The sequence below is a fragment of the Anomalospiza imberbis genome, chromosome 7 (assembly GCF_031753505.1).
Source record: "Anomalospiza imberbis isolate Cuckoo-Finch-1a 21T00152 chromosome 7, ASM3175350v1, whole genome shotgun sequence".
NCBI classification, from domain to species: domain Eukaryota; kingdom Metazoa; phylum Chordata; class Aves; order Passeriformes; family Viduidae; genus Anomalospiza; species Anomalospiza imberbis.
In genome coordinates, this window is record NC_089687.1 from 5,224,939 (window position 1) to 5,238,037 (window position 13,099).

The 13,099-nt window shown below is 35.4% G+C and overlaps 1 protein-coding gene across 1 annotated transcript in view; it reads left to right on the top strand.

The window, feature by feature from the left end:
- The window catches only part of LRP1B (LDL receptor related protein 1B), a 633,449-nt gene that overhangs the window by 566,205 nt on the left and 54,145 nt on the right, over positions 1-13,099 (top strand). The window contains exons 68-76 of the mRNA XM_068195161.1: positions 4,039-4,145; positions 4,807-4,936; positions 5,936-6,042; positions 6,378-6,510; positions 9,724-9,846; positions 10,305-10,427; positions 10,687-10,824; positions 11,345-11,479; positions 12,133-12,252. Of these exons, the coding sequence (XP_068051262.1) occupies positions 4,039-4,145; positions 4,807-4,936; positions 5,936-6,042; positions 6,378-6,510; positions 9,724-9,846; positions 10,305-10,427; positions 10,687-10,824; positions 11,345-11,479; positions 12,133-12,252 (1,116 nt within the window). The remainder of the gene's footprint in view (positions 1-4,038; positions 4,146-4,806; positions 4,937-5,935; positions 6,043-6,377; positions 6,511-9,723; positions 9,847-10,304; positions 10,428-10,686; positions 10,825-11,344; positions 11,480-12,132; positions 12,253-13,099) is intronic.

Genomic DNA, 13,099 nt, shown 5'->3' on the forward strand with positions numbered 1-13,099 from the left:
CTGCAGTCCAAGATGTGGTGTCCCTAGGTACAGAGCGTCTCATTCAGCTTGGGAGGTTAAAGTGGATTTGTCTGCTTGGTAATTACTCCCTGCACTTGAAAATGTTGTGAGCTTTATTACTGCAAGCAGTAGTGCTGTGGTTCTCATATGCAAGTGTTACATAAAATAAGGAAAATGTGGCTCAGTAATCACTCAGAGCCTTTTGTTGTTGTACCCCAGGGGGGTTGGCACACAAAAGCTTTCTTAGCTTTGTGGGAGATTTTACTTAGGGATTGATTATTAGTGTCAGTTTTCTGTACTACAAGTAGCAAGAAATTATTTTATGTTTTTATTCTCATGTAGAAATCAAATAGAGAGTGATAGTTTTGCTGTGATGGTGTTAGTCTGCAGGACTGGGCAGTTTGAAAATTTGGAAAAAAAAGGAAAAAACAAAAGCTTCCACAAAATGTTGCTGCTGTTGGCAAAATAAGTGTTGAGTATCATATTTGGAATTAGCTATGTGTATGACCCAGCAGTAATAATTATCTTCCTTAAAGTTCAGATCATCATACTACAAAGTGATATCAAAAAGTTCAAATAATGAGAGAGAAATAATCTGAAGTTTCTAAGAAAAAAAAAATTCTTCAGTTAGCCAACTTTGTGTCCATATTAATAGCTAAGTTATATATTCAATTCTTGGTTGTTCTCTAGACTTGAAGATAAAAAAAAATTGTAATTAATTGTAATGGATGGAATTAGTGAGTTGACAGTACCCAGGTAAAAAAGGTGTTAGGGTTTTTTAAAATTTACTTTTGCTTGTCAAATGCATAGTTAAATTCTAGCTGTGGATTCTACTGTTTAAATTAAACACAGCAGGCTTGCATAGTTTTAAAATCCAAAATCTTGGAAGCACTGGGAGGCTACATAATACTGTTGAGCTCTTTGAAATAGTTGTGTGAAATTTTTATAGATCATCAAGCCACTTACAGAATAAAGTGTAATGAAACAAATACATATAAAATTAGAAGTTTAAAAGCATTTGACCAAATAAGTTACATTGCACAGTGAGATAAATTGTTCATGGCATCCATGAATATAATATACAAAAGGCTGTCAGGGAATTATATCAGAAAATGAGTTGTTTCTCCAGAATGAGGAATGAATTCACTGAATTATAGAAATTCAGCTCAAGCATTTACACTTTTCTCTAGCATTTCTTCACATGCAAGATCTTTACTCTTCTGCTCATATCATAACAAAGTCTCAAAGGGCACAGTGATATAGCACTAATAATTTTTCACACCCGTTCAGGTGTTATTTCCTTTAACATGTAATGAGCAGATAGTATTTGATCAAAATTCCTTGTTAACAAATGCTTACCACTTTAGCTCTGGACAGTGTTTAAGATTCTTTTTCAGAGGTAAGAAATGCGATACGTAACTAAATGATAAAGGTAAACTAATTGTAATATCTATTTTTAATTCACCAGATTATTGAGCAGTTGGAGGTCAGGCATTTTTCTTTACAAAACCTTTTGTCATTATTTGTCTTACAGTCTGTTGTTCTTTAACTATATTTTGACGCTGTGAAATAAGAGTTATTGGCTTGGATATTGGTACGTAATGGGTCCACAATAAGAAATGTAGGATACATTTTTAATTCTTCTGAGGTAGTATCTGTCTGGAGGGAGAATTTGCTTTCAGAGTTATTTGGATTTTTAAAAACAAATTACCACAAAAATGGAGTTTCCTCTTTCAGGAAACTCCAAAAAAGGAAAATTCAATAGGAATGAATCTTATTCTATCTAACCTAAAAAGAAGGCACCAGTATTTTTTTAATTTAATGTGATTAAAGAAAATGTAAGGCACTGTAACCATTGAAGCAAAGCAAACACAATAATGTTGTAGCAAGACATGAATTCAATCAGTGTAAAAATATTTGTGCTCCTACAAGTTCTTCCTAATGCTCTTTTGTTGCTTCTACAAGTTGCCAAGAAAACAAATTAGTTAATTTTGTCCTGGGATAAGTTTGTATCGCAAATGCTTTTCTTGGGAAGGAGTTTCAGTGTTTTGGTAAAGCAGAAGCTAAGGAATGTTGTCCTTCATGGGTTATTCAGAAGTCCATTAATGCTTGTTCCTTTAATATTGTTTTGTATTAATTCTCATTCCTTTCTGACAATCTGAGCACTGATGGAAAAGTACTTTTCTGTGTTCATATGTAAATCACAGAGCTGGATCACAGCAGCAGAAGAAATATTTCTTGCAAACAGAGAATTGAGTAGTTAGCTCTTTGTGTACATTTTTTCCAGGATCAAATCTCTGCTTATAAATAATTTATTAACAGTATTGCAAAAGTATTTGCTTGTATTTTTCCACTCAATATAGAAACATGTCAAATGTTTTGTTTGCTTGCGAATTACTTTTCCCACAAATTATTTCCTTTATATATTTTATCATCTCATGAAATTCTTCTTCTTGGCTTGTTGAAAACAAAAAGAATCAAATGTCAAGTATTTACTAAAGCTTACATGTTGAAAGAAAATTTGAGGTAGTGTGCATATAATCTGAGCCACATAAATGCCAACCTTTGATTTGCTGAAATATAACATCTCTGGAGAATTGATGCAATTGCTGTAGATGTGCTTTTAAAATTACTTTCCTACAACTTCAAAACATGTTCCTATCCAAAAAAATGAAATTTCTCTTTAAAAATTTCAAACAGAGTTATTTTGAATCTTTTTATGAAGTAAAGAGTGGAAAAAGGCAGTGGAAAAGTTCATTAAAACTATTCCTTTCCTGGAACAGTTTTTGCTTTTTATAAATCCTGGGGGAAAAGAACAACCAGCCAACACAAAAAAAAAAAAAAAAAAAAAAAAAACAACAACAGCAACAAAAAAAAACTCCAAAACACATGAAGTCAAGTTTGTTGCATCCATGTAACTTGTGTGTGGTGTATTCTCATGCTGGTATTTACCTAATTTTTCTCAGTTTGAGTCCTCTCCTTTTGTGTTTACTTTTCTTTATCACTGTAGTACATTTTTAAAAGCATTAATGCTTGCACCTTCCATAACTCACTAAAGGACCCTTCAGCATTTCTCAATTTATTGTTGTCCATTGCTGCTGTCTGCTCTGTCTCTTCTCTTTTTTTTTTATCCTTCTTCCTTTCATTCAGTCACTGTCATTTGTTGTTCCCCATCTCTCTGCTGAAAAGGTTTTACTAATTAATCCTTATTCTGGATTTTACATCATTTACATAATGCATTGTTTCCTGTGGTGGAAATAATCCCACAAATAATCCTTTTTTTGCTTTTTAAGTCCTTTTTTTCCCCAAGCCCTCTGACTGGCAGATCTAAATTGCATATAGAGACTTGTTTAACTTCTCCTAAATCCCCAATACCTTCTACCTTTTTTTAGTCTAATGCTCCAGCATCCAAAAAATGTCATTTGGAGTGGTCCTCATTCTCAGGAGGAAAGCACATGATGTTCTCCTGTGGGACTCTCCCTCAGAGGTCCCCCTTGCCAATGTTTCTGTGTCAGCAGTAGTGAAAAATTTTATTTTATTCGAAACACCAAATTTTGTGTTCCATTTGCCATTCCCCTGAATGCTGAGCACGGGGGAAGCTGACTCTTGGCATGCACACTCTAAAAGATATGTAATAAATGATGTGCTAGTGAGTGGTGGAAAGACAGAAATCTGCTTAGTTCTAATTTCATTGGATATTGACATGCAAAATGTATTTCTGGTCCCTGGTGCATATCTCACAAACCCTCCAATGACACACATGTGTGGAAATTAATAACATATGTATACTCAACGTCATGTTATTTTGCAAAGAAACTGAGTGGAACCCAAATGTATGAAAGTAATGAAAGTATTTTCATTGCTGTCTTACTATATGTAAGTGAAATTTAGTTAAAATCCCACAGAAAACCACTCCTTATCATTTGCACGCTAATTGTTTTGAGTTTTTCATATTTATTCATTGATTGGGGGGGTTTATGTGTAAAATATTTAAAGGAAATTATAATAAACCTAGGGTTGTTTCTTTCCTTTCTTCAGAGCCTCAAACGTGCACTTTGAAAGATTTTCCTTGTGCAAATGGAGACTGTGTTTCAGCAAGATTCTGGTGTGATGGAGACTATGACTGTGCAGATGGCTCAGATGAGGTAGGCATCTTCCAGAAAAAGTATTTCTTTAGAGAATTAGTAGCTTTAAATTGTTGGAGAATGCATTCCTGCACAGAAATTTTCTGAAAGGCAACAGTGGGAAATCCACAAATGAATCCCTATATGCAAATATCATTACTAAATTAAAACCAAACCTTCTGATGTAATTATTCTAAAAAGAGAACATATAAATAAATCAAGTAAAGTTAAAGAGTATTCTACATTTTCTTGTCCCAGCAGTGATCTGAAACTCTTCCCATCATATAAGTACTTTGTGTCCTGCTTGGGAAACCATTCTTTTTACACACAGCATTGCTTTGGTTTGAGAGATTTTTTTGAGATAACAATGAAGACTGTTTGTTGTGTATCAGAAGCTCACTGAATAATACTTTGCTGGTTTTCTGTTCTTTTTTTTTTTCCCCCTTTTTTCCCTTCTCTTTTCCTTTCAATACTGGACCTCAGGTGTTTCCCAGCTATTTAGAGGGTGTGAGTCACCATTTTGAATCATCTCCACAAATATATTTATTTTCACAAGACTTTAATTACTACATTTTTCATAACATGGAGGATTATGGGCTGTAGCTTCTGTCACCAGCTGCATATTTACCAATGTTTATATTAAATTCTTGATCTTGTTTATTGGTTGTTTCTTTGGTACCAGAGGTATTGTGAAACAGGCTGTTCTAGGGATCAGTTCCAGTGCTCCAATGGCCAGTGCATCTCGGCAAAATGGAAATGTGATGGCCATGAGGACTGCAAACTTGGGGATGATGAGAAAAATTGTGAACCAGGTATTGTTTTAAATAATTCTGAATTATAAAATGAAGCCAGGAATGAATCAGAGTGAAGGAAGAAGATAAATCATCAAATCATGATTTCTTGGGCACTAGTAGCAGCGAGAAAGTGCAAAAAAAAAAACCTTGAAATACTTCACCTTTTGACTTTGCATCATTGTGTCTTCCTGCTGGTGTTTGGAAAATCCTACTTATGTACAACTCTGCAGTGTGAAGCTTGTTGGGGCATAAGTATTTAATTCAATTATTTTGAATTATAATTTGTTAAGAAATACTCAACATATAAAATTCTGCTCTGAAAATGTCAGTAAATCTTGGCATGTCCTGAAACGTTTTGCTTTGTGGTCTTCATTCAAAGTTTAATTGTCTTTATGCAAAGATTTTTGTCTACTAAATTATTGCTATTTTTATTTTATGTTATGTTTGCTTTCTTGGAAAATACAGTTGTTTATTTTTGCAGGAACTTTCCTAATTTTTTTTGTAAGCTAGATGTAAGTGATAAAAGCCTATGACAAAACTATTCTGATTTGCAGTGCAACAAAAAATATCCACCTTTATATTAAAATATCCTGCTTAATATTTTTGTGTTTTAATTGTAATAATGAATACTTTCCAATAAGATGGTTTCCTAAAAATTTAGTTTATTCAATTATAAATTAGCTACACTTAGCTAAACTCCAAGCTCATTTTAAGGAATGCAATTTTTTTAAGTATACTCATTCTCTGAAGATATGCATTTGTGTAGTTGCCTTTGTTACCAAGCTTAAGGAAAAAATAAAATTTAATTTCTAAGTGAAAAACACAAATGCCTTTTCACTATGCTTATACAATTTATTTAGGATGCCACAATTCAGATTTGTCAAATGTTTTATTGTAGTTTACGGAAGTGCTTAGACACAAGTTGGCTTACTGTTAACTAGAAGGAAACTTTAAATTAAAAATCAGTTTATTCATAAGTTATATTTTCTTAATGCTAAAATATGTGTTTGTAACCAGCATCTCCAACCTGCTCTTCAAGTGAGTACGTGTGTGCAAGTGGAGGCTGCATTTCAGCATCCTTGAAATGCAACGGGGAGTTGGACTGTGCTGATGGCTCTGATGAGGTACCTGACACATTTCTGGTGATTTATTTCTTTTTCCTGATTTTTTGTTTTATAAATTTTTTAGGTCTCAAAATAATTGAAAGGGCCAATAGGGTTTTCTTGCATCCTTTGAGTGCTGTCAGATAACTTAGCCCCATGATTGTATGTTTGTGTGCTCTGTGGACAGGTTTTGACAACCTGGGCACTGGACAAGCGCAGAAATGTGTGTTCTCAAAATCAACCCCCAAGCGTGGTTCTGGGGCGGTTTCCATCAGGGACTGCTCCATCCTGGCAGCGGGGACAAGCTGTTGTTGCTCTCAGTCATTAATCCATAGCTGATGTCTGTGTTGCCACAGATGGATTGTGTAACAGAATGTAAAGAAGATCAGTTTCGGTGCAGAAACAAGGCCTACTGTATCCCTGTGCGATGGCTTTGTGATGGGATCCATGACTGTGTGGATGGCAGCGATGAAGAAAACTGTGACCAAGGCAAGAGACACGTCTCCAAAAATGTTTATGGGCTTTTTATGAACACACACATTGCAAGTTAGTGGTACCCTGGCCATTATGAGCGGAGAAAGGAAAGTTCTGTGACCTCTTCTGACGAAGACAGTACAGCAGCTTAACAAGTGATCTGTAGGAATAAGCAAAACTTAGGTTGTTCATGACTTGTTCTTCCTTTCTGTTTCCCTCCCCAGTGATGAAAAGGTCATGTTATTACTGGAAGCATATTCTTTTTCATCAAGGAAATCAACAGTAAATCTGGTTAATTTAAGCTTTTATAGGACACAGTAAATTACAAAGCCATGCACAATAAATCACACAGCTGTGCAATATAATGAACATTTGCTAAATAAGTCATCTTAAGAAGCCAGGTTTCTGTTTAATTTCAGAGAATCACAGAACACTTGGGATTGGAAGAGACCTTAAAATTCATCCAATTCCAGCCCTGTGCCATGGGCAGGGACACCTTCCGCTGTCCCAGGCTGATCCAAACCCCATCCAACCTGGCCTTGGACACTTCCAGGGATGGGCATCCAGAGTTTCTCTGAGCAACCTGTGCCAGTGCTTCACCTTCTTTTTTTGTGTTTGTCCATGAGCAACCTGTTCATCCACAGAGTCCTTCTGGCACACTCTGACTTACTCTTTGTTGAGACACATCACTCCTGGGCTTGGAAGAGGTGATGCTTGGATACCAACCAGGCTCTCCTGGGCCCCTCTTCCCTCCAGGGCTTTCCCAAGCCCATGCTGGAGAAGCCCAAGTGTGCTGTCCTGGAGCCCTGGAGTGTAGAGAGCTTGCTCTGCACCCTCCTTGCAGCCTGAAAGGTTTCTAACTCCCCCATTCCATGGCCAGAGCAGCCCAGGCTGCCCTTGACACGCACATTCCTCACCAGCCCCTCCTCTTAATCAAATTAAAGGAGTTTTTTTCCTAAAGAATAATTTTAATTGACATTTTGTCATCTTTTTAGGTTTTTTCCTGTATTTTTCTTCTTTCTTTTTCTTTAAAGTGGCTAGTTCTGTGGGTTAGCCACCTACAGTCACATGTTCTGTGCATAAATTCAAAGCATAATGGAGTACAGCTATATGTGATAATCAGATACAAAGCAAACATAATAAATTGGCCTTTCCTTGTTTTAAGTTTATTACACAATGCTTGAGACTAAAGGGGGAAAAAAGATACAGTGTGTGGATGATTAAGTTTGAAAGAGAGACCAGGAAATCCAGAGAATGTGCCGAATATTCCAGAGGTGTTTAGGTGCAAGAAGACAGATAACAAAGTCAAATAAATAAATAAATAAATAAATAACAGCCATCTAGTCCATTTTAAAACTGCTTTTAAAATATCTGGACTATATCTCTTTAAAACCCAAATGAAGTGGAAGTAAATAGTAACCCACTTATTTTATCTGACATCCGCGTTATTCTTTGGGCAGCATAATGGAGCTTCTGTGAACTGCAAATTGCTTACAATACAATAAGAAGAATTTTCCTAGTTGGTTATTGCTATCATACTTTCTATTTATGTCACAATTATGATTCTGTTGCAGAAATCTATTTTATAAAGGAATTATGACAGGCAGAGCAATCACATGAAAGAAATGCCAGTTTATCTCACTGATAACTAATTTTTTCATCTTTGGAAATACAGCAAACACAAATGGAGTTTTATTCTACGGCATTCTAAAATAATATCCATAATATTTATCTGTGGCCCACTGTGCATGTTTACAAAAATAACTCTCTTCAATCTTATTAAACAACTAGAATGATGGTTATATTGTGATTGCACACACTATTATTTGGATTCATGCCTTTCATCATGAAGAGTACTTGAATTTTATATATTTTCCTTGGATAATTATACAGGATATTTCTGTTAATGTTCATAAGTTATATTTGCCATGAGAGTGAATAATACCTGGTAGCAGTGTGAGAGTTCCAGCATCCTTTTATGCAATGGGCATTTCATGGAAATTAGTTTTTTGGGGGAAAAAAGTTCAGCCATTCTGAACCTTTATAGCAAGAGAAAGCCTTCTGTTGATTTTAATGAGGTGTGAACAGGGCATTGAATGAATGAGTAAAAAGCCACTGAAGCCTGATCTAGCTCTTAGAGTGGGTGTGATGCATTGAGGTAAGCCACAGTGAGAGTTTTGGTATTATCATATAAAACTTCATTGTTTCCTTCTCTGCAGGTACCCAGCTTTATTTATTTTATACTCCACTCCTCTCAGGAAACTGAAAATCCAGTTACCTTATAGGAAATTAATTGCAAGAATTTGCATAACTTTGTTGATTGGTCGTGATAAAATTTAGTCATAATTAGGAAACAAATTCTTTCTTATCACAACATACATTAAAACTGAATCCACCTTGAACTAATTTTTAAAGCCTGAGAGCATTCTGCCCTAAACCATTTTCCCTTACCCAATGTTCCCTTTTGTTAGATGATTCAGAACACATGGAAGGTTTTATTCTTGCTGCTTTCTGTGTTCAATAAATATCCCAGTGAGGCATTTCAGAAATTACAGAAAGGAAGATCCTGTCAGAGGTCACTTTATTTTATCTGTTCTGTGCCCACATGGCTGGACCTTTCCTAGATACAGCATTTGGAGGTGGTGGGGGTTTTACAAAGCTGGCCAAGCCTGCTGCTCCTCAGGAGAAGAAGAAGGTGCTGCCTCATGGCTGATGGGCTGCAATCACTTTGTCTCCAACATGTGACTCAGAGAGTGGAGTAGGAATAGGATCAGACATTGGTGTGAAACAAACCAGGACTGAAGTGGCTTTTCACATATTTGGCCCCTATTTCTGTTTATCTCGTTCTCTGATGACCCAAATTCCTGATGTACCAGCCAGGCCTTTGCTGAGAGGCTGTAGCACCAAGGAGAGTTGCAGACAGGGAGTTTGAACATCTCCTGCCTAAATGCAAATGGAACATGCCCAGCTGGTCACTGGTTTGGTGATTCCCAGCTGGCAGTCAGGGACAAGAACTGTTTGGTCAGCAAATAGATTTTTGAATGAGTATTCCTCTGCCTCTCCAGCCTGTTCCTTTGGGATCTGTAAATTTAGTTATGCTACCTCTGTTACTCTCTGCAAATAGTGTGTGATAAGTGGTTGTAGTGGTTTTATCAAAAACTGACATTCTTTCTTTTTTTGTTTTCCTGTTTTTGTTTTTTTTTTTCTGTTGTCTTTTCATCTTCCCAGGGGGAAATATATGTAGAGCTGATGAATTTTTGTGCAACAATTCCCTCTGCAAACTACATTTTTGGGTTTGTGATGGTGAGGACGACTGTGGAGATAACTCTGATGAAGTTGCTGAAATGTGTGGTATGGCATTATATTTTTCAGAGTTTTTTGTATAATAAAGCAAGAATGACATTTAAGGCACACAAATATATAAAGGCACATGTGTCTTAAATTTTTTTTTTGCTTTTAGAAGATAAGCTTGAAATATGGGGATATAGTTTTCTTTTGTTATTGCTTTTCATGTAATTTCAGATATTTGATATTTTCTATTTTTGAGAAATGAAACTTTTCTGTAGGAAATCAACAAAGGGAGCAAAAAGTTACTTGTATGATGTGATGTTGAGCATCATTACACTTCATCCTTCTTTTGCTATTTTTCTGCCATATTTACTAGTTCTCAAAAAAAGGGTATAAATCACTCTTATCACACAAAACCTCTAAATGAAGAACTTAGAATGCCAACACATATCTGGCTTTGGTGTGTCATTAAAAAAGGATTAACAGCTGGCTAACAGCTGCTTCTTTTCTTTGCTGTGCAGTAAAGTTTCCCTGCCCTCCAACGAGGCCCTACAGATGTAGAAACAACAGGGTTTGTCTGCGGCCTGAGCAGATTTGCAACGAGGTCGATGACTGTGGAGATAACTCGGATGAAGATCACTGTGGTAGGTGATATTGCCTTTCAAGGCATTCAGAGCAGAGGAAACACCTTGAAGGCAAACTCTGTTACCTAGATCTGCTTGTCCTTCAGTAAAGCTGAACTGCAGGTTAGCAGATCAGAATTTGAAACCAAAAGAATTTAAGCTTGAAATAATTTCCAGTTGCTTAATGCTTGGCCGTGATTCCCGTTTGTATGTGTCTAAAATAACTCGAGAATCCTAAATACTGATTTATTTTTCCTCTTATCAATCTGTAATTATGTAGACAAAATCACGTTTAAAGCCAGACCGTGTAAAAAAGATGAGTTTGCTTGCAATGACAAGAAGTGCATTCCCATGGAGCTGCAGTGTGACTGGTTTGATGACTGTGGAGATGGCTCAGATGAGCAAGACTGCAAAATAAGTGAGTTGGGCTGGCAAGATCTGTTCTCTTGTTTGTAGCAGAAAAGAAACGATTAACCAAGACAGTCATCTGTGCAAGACCTATTAAACAATACAGAACTCGGTTTAACGCAGTTCCTTCTTTTAGTTAGAATTGAATGGAATCCTGTACCACAAGAGCAAGGGAAATTTGATAGCAATTCAGGTTGTAGAGCTTTTTTGGTGTAGCTATGAGTTCTTTACAAAATGTAAGTACAAGTTGATTGTATTGTTTCATATTTGCAACAAGAAAAAAATTAGTATTAAATTCTTGATGGGAAAAGTATCTCAGTTAAATACAGTCATTGCATAAAATACAATACATTAAATCATGCAGCTGTAGATAAACACTATAATGTCATTTATTTGTTAAAAATGTACCTGATGCTCTTTAAACAGAAAGATGAATTTGTTATTTGTTGTTGTTAAATTAGATATCATTTTTAACACTTTGAACAAAGTGTTAAAATCAGGGATTTTTTAGACATATTGTTTATTTTTAGGCATCGCTGAATATACATGTGAAGATAATGTGAATCCTTGTGGAGATGATGCATTCTGCAATCAAACAAAATCATCCCTTTTGTGTCAGTGTAAACCTGGATTTCAGAGAAACAGGAGGAATAGACAATGTGAAGGTACAGATATTTTCCATGTTCCCTTGTTGTGAAGTATTAAAAGTCAATTCTGTAGTCAATTTTCTGTGCTGGAGAAGGAGATACATATCATGTTTGGTGTTTTTCTTTCTTCACAGAGTAGAAGCTGTTTGATAGCTATGGGATTATGAAATTTAAAAAAACAAACAAAAAACCCCCCCAAAAAAAAAAAAAACAAAACCAAAAACCACCAGAAAGTATTTAAAAAATGTAGATTCATACATTTTACCTGGAGAGGTTATCAAAGATTTAACATTAGTTGTTAAGAACAACTGATTCAACATAAGTTGTTAGAATGTCAAAAGGTTCAAGTCAGGCTATTAAATAATTTAAGGACTAAATGGATTTTTTTAAGGTCTAGTAGATCATTTAACATTGGTATTGAGGTTGGCATATGAGAATATTTTGAGATGCTTAAAATAATAAAGATGCATAATACAAAACTGAAATCAAGGTAAACAGATAGAAAGTGAAATTCCTTAGAAAATGAGTCTTAATATGTATGGTGCCACACTGGTCAGTAGAAAAATGTTTGAGTTCCCTTTGTTCATCTGCTTTGTTCCATGGTTGCATGAACATGTTAAATAGTAGTGTATTAAACTACAGGTATGTAAATTACAATTTTGTCTTCATAGATATCAATGAATGCATGGTATTTGGTACCTGCTCCCAACACTGCCATAATTTAAAGGGCTCTTACAGATGTGCATGTGAGAAAAATTACAAGGAGAGGAACAACAGTTGCATAGCAAAAGGTAAGGCTGTAAAAATCAAAAGAGACAGTGCTGTCATTTGTTATATACATTGTCCAGGTTTTTTGAAGCAAATTTGCCATGGGAAGATCATATTAATGAGTCGTTAGTATTTCACACATAACATGGACTCTCTCAGGGTTTGGCATCATTGCCTGTTACTAAAGAAATCAGATTATGACATGGGAACAAATAGGATTACTAATTGAAGATAATGGTTTGTTATTATAGGAACACAGACATAATTCTGAGGTCTTATAATTTAAAAATCTGGGAATCATTATCCTAAATCTGAATTGTCCACCAGCTTAATTTCCATTGTAATACAGTTCATGCTTCCTTCTTTCCTCCCTGATATTTGCTTTAACTAACCTCCTCTTTGTTCTTGCATTTATCAGGAGGAAGGGAACAAATGATATTTGATATTTCATACTCATAAGGAGGAAGTGTGTTGGACAGACATTTAAAATTGATTCTCTATGGATAAATGCAATATGAATGGGGAAATAAACATAGTACAAATACATTCTAAATTATCAAGCAGATTTTAACTTTCTCAAAACAAAATTAATTGATATGAGAGAACACTTTCTTATGAATAATATACTTTACAACCTCTGGATCAAAATGGTATCTGGCTAGCTGAAATGAAGAGACGTAAGACACAGGTTCTGTTGCAGTCAAAACTCCACAGCCTACACTAAAGATAAAATCATTCCACTCCTAATTTCCAATTGAGCAATATAAAACCATGTTTATTGGAGCTCTGTGTTCCTTTAAAATATACATTTAGGACCCTCTAAAGACATAATGGATATAAAACTATGGGATTCATATGGGCTGAGTGCAT